General features: G+C 48.7%; 1 protein-coding gene across 4 annotated transcripts in view; it reads left to right on the forward strand.

Moving 5' to 3' along the window:
* Positions 1 to 6,109, forward strand: part of LOC102027512 (b(0,+)-type amino acid transporter 1-like) — a 48,387-nt gene extending 42,278 nt beyond the window's left edge. For 3 of the 4 annotated variants that reach the window (XM_013522636.1, XM_013522635.1, XM_013522632.1), the window contains exons 3-7: positions 1,918 to 2,051; positions 2,226 to 2,355; positions 3,213 to 3,337; positions 4,548 to 4,635; positions 5,154 to 6,109. In XM_013522636.1, coding sequence (XP_013378090.1) covers positions 1,927 to 2,051; positions 2,226 to 2,355; positions 3,213 to 3,337; positions 4,548 to 4,635; positions 5,154 to 5,381 — 696 coding nt within the window. In that variant the 5' untranslated portion in view covers positions 1,918 to 1,926 and the 3' untranslated portion in view covers positions 5,382 to 6,109. The remainder of the gene's footprint in view (positions 1 to 1,917; positions 2,052 to 2,225; positions 2,356 to 3,212; positions 3,338 to 4,547; positions 4,636 to 5,153) is intronic. The other variant, XM_013522633.1, reaches the window with a different exon arrangement.
* The last annotated feature ends 2,004 nt before the right edge of the window (positions 6,110 to 8,113 follow it).

The following is an 8,113-nucleotide window of genomic DNA, read 5'->3' on the forward strand; positions in this document are numbered from 1 at the left end:
GGCTCTGGGGTGTCGGTGCACACCGGCTCACAGCAGATAGTTTGGGGTCTGAGCCTGGAAGCAGCTGTACTTCTGTTGTGTGTCCTCAGATTGCCTCTAGGTCAGGCAAGAGGCTACAGAGCAGAGGCTCCTTCATGCAACAAGGATAGAAGCCCCTGTCCCTGGGGGTTGGGGAAGGAGCGGGAGCCTAATGATGTGTAAGACATGCATCCACGCTTACCACAGTGCTCAGCAAGCTTTTCTGTGAAGGGTCAGAGGGGTACATTTTTAGGTTCTGGGGGTTATCAGTCCTTGCCCTGTCAGTTTAACTCTGCTGTAGCATGGAAACAGCCCTAAATAAACAAAAGAAGTGTGGCTGTGTCCCAGTACAACTTTATCAGGCTGGATTTGGTCCCCAGCTGTAGTTTGCTATCCAGAGCGTTTCTGATGAATGTGGGTTTCAAAGTAAGGCCTAAACTAGTCCTCAAATGTTGACTTTAGAGATTCTTTTCTAACATGGTCCTCTAAAATATGCATTAGGTATATCTCTATTTCATACTTTCTTTCAAGAAACTGCAATACTTGTTCCAAACAAGGTCCAGAATTATGGATCTAGGATCTGAGTGTAGAATGAAGACCCCTGAGAATGAAATCAGAAAATTTCACTGTTCACTCTTCTTGTGGTGTCTTGACCAGTGACCTATTCATAACATAACTCAGGCACTGCCACTGTCATGCCTCATGACAGGTGGGAGGGCTGTCTAGAGAGAGGTCAAGTTCAGAAACATGCCGGGCCTTGGGGCTGGGTCATGCGTGCCGGGAGCTCACCTTGCTGAGGACACCCCTCAGTGATGCCCGTGGGAAGGAGAACACTGTATACCTACTCTGTGGGTGGCCTCATCTGGACCTTGCCAGAGCCAGATTCCAGGGCTGGGGTGATGAGGAATCAGCTCATGCTGTGGTACAGCAATTTCTTTTGCACTGAGATTCCTGGGTATTAGTTCTGGAAGGGACCTGGAGGACCCAGCTCACAGAAGAGCTGCTGCTGTCCTGTTCGCTTCACTTTCACTAATTTGTAAATGGTCTGCTTGGCGGGGGCGTGAGTAAAGAACAGAGCTGAGCAGTCACCTGAGGCTTCCCAGGGGAGGACCCTGGCGCTGGCCTGGCAGGCTGGTGGGATATGTGGAAACACAGCTCTGTAGAAGCAGCAAGGACTTGAATATGGGGGCCAGAAAGGACAATGTATGTTATATTCCTAAGAAAGAAGGGAAATGAGGGTAGCATCATTACTGGGACCAGACTTGGAGACCTGCAGCAGGTCCCAAGATGACTGCTCCACCCCTGGTGTCTCCTCTTCCCTCAGGGTGTCCACCTCCACACTTTTCTGTGGGCAGCTCTCGGCCCTGGCAGAAAGGTCTGGAAGCTGCTTTTTCTGTAATGCTGAGGCAGAGGAGCCCATATGCTACCCAAGGAAAGGTGCTTCAATGAGGGGAGAGTCCTATCTAGGGAATAGCAAACTAATGAGGTTTTAAATTTTCTTCTCTTCCCTTAACCTTCTCATGGTTGCCCCTGCTGGAAATTTTCTTTCTCACTTGCCTGAGTCTCTCCTGCCTGTCCAGGAGAACTCTGCTTAAGGTCCTCCACATTCTGGAGGCTTTGCTGATCATGCCATTCCCTGCCTCACCCTGTCACCCCTTCTGTACTTATGCTGCCCTGGTTCTGGCAAGAACCCCTCAAGGGCTTCTAGCCCATCTGCTGGAATGTATGTCAGGCTGTGGACATCCTGAGCTTGTAGAAGAGGGACACACAGTCTTCATCCCCAGGGCTTTGCACAGTGCCCAGTGCCAGGAGGATCTCAGTACTGTGCTGCTGACCTTGTCCTGGGGGCCTAGAAAGATCTTACAGGCTAACGTGTGCCTTCCTCTTCTCAACCTACAGCAGAACCTGATGTTGGCACTGACAATCTCCATCCCCCTGGTCACCAGCCTATATATCCTGGTCAATATCAGTTACTTCTTGGTGCTGTCACCCCGTGAAATCCTCTCCTCTGAGGCTATAGCTATGAGCTGGGGGTAAGTGATCAATGCTGTGTCATTGGACATCAGGCAGATGACTCAGGGTGGGGAAAGATGTGCTCTGTGTGTACTGGAACTTGCCTTTGATGTGCCACTTGTTCCACTTTCAACTTGTAACCTTGATCTGGATTGCAGCTAAAATTCCTTCCCTTGATTGCTGTGTTGTCCTAGAAACCAGGTTCTGGGCTCCTGGGCCTGGCTGATCCCTGTGGCTGCCACCCTCTCAGCATTTGGTTCTGCCAATGTGGTGTTCTTCAGTGGCAGCCGTGTGTGCTATGCAGCTGCAAGAGAGGGCCACATGGTGAGAGAGGGGTCCGGGCCTGGCAAGGTGGCGGGTTGCAGGAGGGTGCAGGGAGGCCTGCCAGCTATGCTTTCTCCTGCCCAAAGGGCATCATGTAGTTCGAATCAGCGCTTCCCCAGGAAGACTTGGCTCTCTTTTATCTTGAGAGCAACACTGAAGCATTCCACATCTCTCAGTTTTAGCTATAATCCCTTTACTTCCAGGTTTCAGGGTGACACAGAGTGGAGGGCATGGCTGATCGGGATATTTGAGCATCACAAAGGTGCAGAGGGCCCAGAGGGCCCATGACGGCCTCTTCCACCAGAGACCCTTTGTCCCTGTGTAAGCTTTTCCTGTAAGAATAATGTTGAATGTCTCAGCCACTTGCAGCAACATTTAATTGCTTCTTGTTGCATCAGCCATGGCCCTTTTTGTTCAGTCTGCTTCTACTGCACCAAACTCATTCCTATTTCAGGGACCCAGGCCAAAGCAGTAGTGACTCTGGGGCCTGTGTGTGTACCTCGAGTGGTGGTCAGGGCTACAGGCAGCCAAGTCACACTTACAGCCTCTGCTTGTCACTCCTGCTCATATTTTGTTGGCCAAACAAGTGGGCTGCTGAGCCCATATCAACTGTATTCCTTTTGCAGAGGGAGAGCTCAGTAACCCGATACTCCCCCCTGTGACCCACCTAGGCCTACCCTGACCTCTCTTCCCTGGGCCTGCTCACCCCAGGTGAAGGACAAAGATCTGTGCCTGAAAGCTCTGGTGACTCCTAGGCTGGGCACACTGGTATCCACATCCACAGTGTGTTTGTCAGGGGAAGGAACCCCCACTGTGGGTCCCCTGGGGTCTGCCTGACACTTGGCTCTGCTTCCCAGCCCCAACTTCTGTCCATGGTCCATGTGAATCACCTCACCCCAGCCCCTGCCCTGATGTTCTCCGCAGCCCTGGCTTTGGTTCTGGTCATCCCAGGGGACTTCAGGACCATCGTGAACCTCTCCAGGCAAGTGAAACTGTCTCTTGGGCTGGGTATCAATGTCCTTTACATGCACACACTCACACACATGCACACACTCACACGCATGCACACATACATGTGCATGTCACACATACTTCTGGAAGCTAGGCTCAGGGTCCTCACAGTCATGTTTCAGCCATTATTTCCCAATCATGTTTTCAAAATCAAGTGTGACTCTCTCCTTTCTTGGTCTGGGTTGCTCCTGAAAATTTAGTAAGACAAGTTTTTCACCAAGAGGCAGATAGTGGTTTGAGCTGTCTTTGTCATTTTTTTCTTTCTTGTTCTTTTACTCAGTTGCTAAGATAATGTGAAAGGACATTCAGGCTTTGTATAAGGTGATGTGGGCATGATGTGATTTTCCCTTTGCGGTCTGGATCTGGCTTCTGAACTCTCACCTGACATGATCTCAATTGGACTCACAGTAGACCCATGCTTATCTAGGCACAGTTACTGACTGCATCAAAGCAAGATGTTCTGACCCCATTTTACTGCTTTCCTAGGACAGAAATCACAAGCTGTTGTGATGGCCAGCTGTAATTTTATGAGCTCATTTGAAGTAGGGTGAATAGGCAGATCTACAGCCCAGTGGATGAGCCCTATTCCAGGTGCACAGGGGTCCTCAGTGATTTTTAAGGCATCACATGCTTCTTTGTTTGTAATTAATCTGGAACAGGACATACAGTGCATGATGTGACTCTCTTAGGAACAATAAGTAACAGATGTGTCTTCTTTCTTTTATCTTTTTCCCATGAGAAAGAATAAAATTAGATGGTGAGGATAAAGTAAAAGCCATAGAGATAGCAGGGGGTTTTCAGGTGGCTATCAGGAAATGTGGCTGAGAATGTCCCAGCAGAGTGAGAACCTGAGGACAATCCATCCCAACCAGACTCAGCACTTCGCAGCCTTAACCTTCTCAAGAGATGGCTGGGGCCTCACTCCAAGGGAACATGGGATTTTTATCACACTGACATCAGCCGCTCAATCACAGACCTGAGGGAGGGCAGTGAAAGGGCTTTATCAGGGTGCTGAGCAGCCTTCATGTCCTGGAAGGGGGAGGACTCTGCTACAAGTGTTCTGTTCCTGCAGAGTGCAGGCTTCCTCGATGTCCGACAAACTCCCCTCCTTTGCTTTGAACCCGTCCTCCTGGTGCAGCCAGGGCCATCAGAGAAGTCCTGATCTAGACTTGTCCTTGCAGCTCCCTGTCTTGGATCACCTATGGGATGACCATCGGCTGTCTCTTGTACTTGCGGATAAAGACAAAGAATCTTCCCCAAACTTACAAGGTAACTTTTGGAAAGTTGTTCAGCTTTTTTGACCCAATAATCCTACATGAGGCAGGTCTTTGGCTGTGACCTCCTTCAAGGCCCAGATTGTGTAAGGATGTAAAGGGTTATCATTATCATCATTCTTGGTAGAGAATTTCTGTATTTCCAGGGGATGAGGGACAACTGAGTCACAATGCATTAACTGTGTTTGTTGAAGACTGGTTTCTCTTTGGGAGGACTGTGAAGGAGAATGATAAGAGACAAATGCAGAGGATGCATGAAAACTTGTTTTCATAATGCAGAGAAGCTCATGCTGAGGCCCCAGTCTCTGCTCCCCATACTGCCTCCCATAGCCCAGCAGGTGGCTTTCCTAGCCCAGTTGAGGTATCCTGGCAGTGACTAGAGGAGAAAAGTTGGTGGCAGGTGGGAGCAACAGGAAAGCAGGCAGGAGGGACAGAGCGAGGGCAAGAACCACCTCCTACGCCCCCTTCATCATCCAGCTGTCTGGGACCAAATGCCCACTGTGTCCACTGCAGGTTCCTACATTCATTCCCGCCATCATGATCCTGGCTGCTCTTTACCTGGTGCTGGCACCCATCATTGACAACCCACAGATGGAGTTCCTGTACGTCTTCTTGCTCCTGCTCAGTGGCTTCCTGGCATATTTCCTGTTTGTCTACTGCCAGTACCAACCCAAGTGTTTGCAGATAGCCACCCTGCATCTCCAGCTGCTCCTGCAAGTTGCTCCAACCACTAAACATTGACTGAGGGGCTGGACTTGCTATAGACCCCTGTTCTTTGCTGAAGACCCCTCTGTTCCTGCACAAATGGCCTTGCCAGTTTCTCTCTGGGTTGACTGCATAATTCTAGTAAGCTCTTAAGTGTTGTGACAGTTTTGGGTTATCCACCAGGACAACGCTCCCAACCCTCTTCTCTAAGAACTGTCTCTTCAACGCAGCTATGCTGGTGTTACATGACTGCCTCTCTGAGTACAAATGGCCATTTGATTGCTGTTTGCAACATAAGCGGCACTATGCAATAAGTTCCCTCTTTCGAATTTTGTAATGAGGATTCTATGGTCTTATTTGGCTTCAAATGATTGCTTGAGCTGAAGAATTATACACCCTGGGGTCAGTGTGGGGTCATCTTTCATCATGTAGTCAGAGAAGTAGGAAAAACTACTGTGGTGAAAAGAATAAAGAAGACAAGCAATGAGATGTTTTTGAGAAATTATGGGCAGCTGAAGTTTGGGGTAGGGTGGGGTGGGTCTGAGAGAGTAGCAGCAGCCTTGCCCCTAACTGCTTTCTGGTTCTTACCTCTGTCCTATGGTTCCTCTGATGGTCCTTCCTGCTTTTTTAAAAAGTGGTATTGGCGAGGAAACCCAGGGCCTCATGCATAGTAAGTATGTGCTTTGCCACTGAGCTATAGTGCTAGCTTTTTGATTTCCTAGAACAATCTGATAACTTACAATAAATCTCCTGGTTTAACTCGAGTGAGTTTGGTTTGGTTGTTCCTCACAACTAGAAAAGATGAGTCTGCCAATCCTTCTTGTGCTGTAAGACAGGACATTTAGTTAGGCTTGAAGATCACTTGCTTGAACAGGAAAAGAAACAAGGGCTGTGTCCCTGGGAAAGAGGGGTTAACAACTTTGGGTAAAAGATACAATAATTAAATTTCTAGAAGAAAAGATCTCTAGAATAATTCTTAGAACACTAAGGTGGTTATAGGACTGAATGGGGACAAGGGACCAGAAATACCTGGCTGTCCAGGAGAGAATGTAGGTGCGAACAGAATGGTACGCTATCTAGAAGGAGGCTGGGAGGGCAGTTGTGGAGTGTATCTGGGGAGGTGACTCAAAAGATGGGCCAGCTTCTCTGCTTTTGAAAACTGGACCTCAGCAGCCTGTGCATGGCTTTGATGCTGATATGGGAAAGGCCACAACAGAGTCAGGGCAACTTCCATGAGCCTGCTTCTCAGTAGGTTCTTTTGCTCACAACAATCAATTCTCCATTTCTCTGACACCAGCCAGAAGTCTAATAATTCAGTTCAGTTCAATTCAATTCAATTCAATTCAATTCAACTCAATTCAATTCAATTCTGACACTTTGTAGAGTTAGCCCACACTCCAGGTGGGCTAAAACATCTCCAGCTGCTCCTGCAAGTTGCTCCAACCACTGAACATTGACTGAGGGGCTGGCCTTGCTATAGACCCCTGTTCTTTGCTGAAGACCCCTCTTTGCTGAAGAGTCCTCTATAAGACTGAATGGTCCAGAAGATTGGTTCCAGGTTCCAGAAGATTGCTGTCTTTGCCAACCTTGGCTATAAGGGTTGGGGCCCCGGGGTACCTACTCTTATGTTTGATGAGAAGTTGCAGGTTTCCACAAACCTTCTCCTTCAAATTTGACCATTTGTGAGAATGACTCACAGGACTATCTTGAGTCCACTGTGTTTATGATTAAAGGTTTATTGTAAAGGATTCAGGCAGGAACAGTCAAATGGAAGTGATGCAGAGGGCATGATATGGGGGCAGGTGGAGCTGTGACATCCTCTTTTGGGGCACTGTCCTCCCAGAACCTTGATATATTCACTAACCTGGGAACTCTCCAAATCCAGTTATTTAGGGATTTCATGGAGGTTTCATTAGCAAGGCATGTAAATGAAATCATTTCCATTGGTGATTGAACTCAATCCCAGCTTCTCTCTCTCCCTAGAGGCCAGGGATAAGGTCAACAGTCCCAACCCTGGAGCCATGCCTTGGACTTTCAGGAGCCTGATTGTGGAGCTATCCATCATGAAGCTGTGTAGGACTGCAGCCACCTGTCATCACACTGGCATACAAAAGACACACCACTCCAGGGATTCCAGGGGTTTTAGGAGGAGTGTGCCAGCAACTGGGAATAAGAATTAAATATTTACTTTCTGTTATACCACACTCTGAATTGTGAGCTCCTGTGTGTGTGTGTGTATGTGTTACTGGGGACTGAACCTGGGGTTTTTGTACAGAACTACGTACCAGCCTAAAGTGGGCACCAGCGTGGGTCATGTCCCCTGTTTCAGTGAGATCTCACTTTATGACTCAGTCCTCCTGTCCTTCCCCAAACCAACTGTCTTTTGGCTCCCAGTCCTGCTAGGACAGGAAAGGACAGGCCCCAGGCAGGCTCTGTAAGGCAGCTTCCTGCCCCTTGCTGTTGCTCAGTACACTTCCCTGGAGCCCTACCCTGCCTCAGCTTCCCTCATCGGCCCCAGGCAGTAGTGGGGAGCAATGTGGATGGGAATCTGGGACTTCTCAGGGAGGCAGTATGTAGGACATTCTTGCTCAGGTCAAAGTCATGGTCTCTCTGATTATTTCTCTTCTGTAAAGCCAGACGTGACATAGAAAGTATCATGCTCTCAGCATTTGTACTAGAAAAAAATGTTCTGAGTCTTGGTGACAAGGACCAGGAGTCCTCCCTGTTCCCTTTAGAGAAGTGATAGATGCCAGGAAATGTCTGGGGCA

Source organism: Chinchilla lanigera, unplaced genomic scaffold (genome assembly GCF_000276665.1).
Source record: "Chinchilla lanigera isolate Chin_1 unplaced genomic scaffold, ChiLan1.0 scaffold00068, whole genome shotgun sequence".
NCBI classification, from domain to species: domain Eukaryota; kingdom Metazoa; phylum Chordata; class Mammalia; order Rodentia; family Chinchillidae; genus Chinchilla; species Chinchilla lanigera.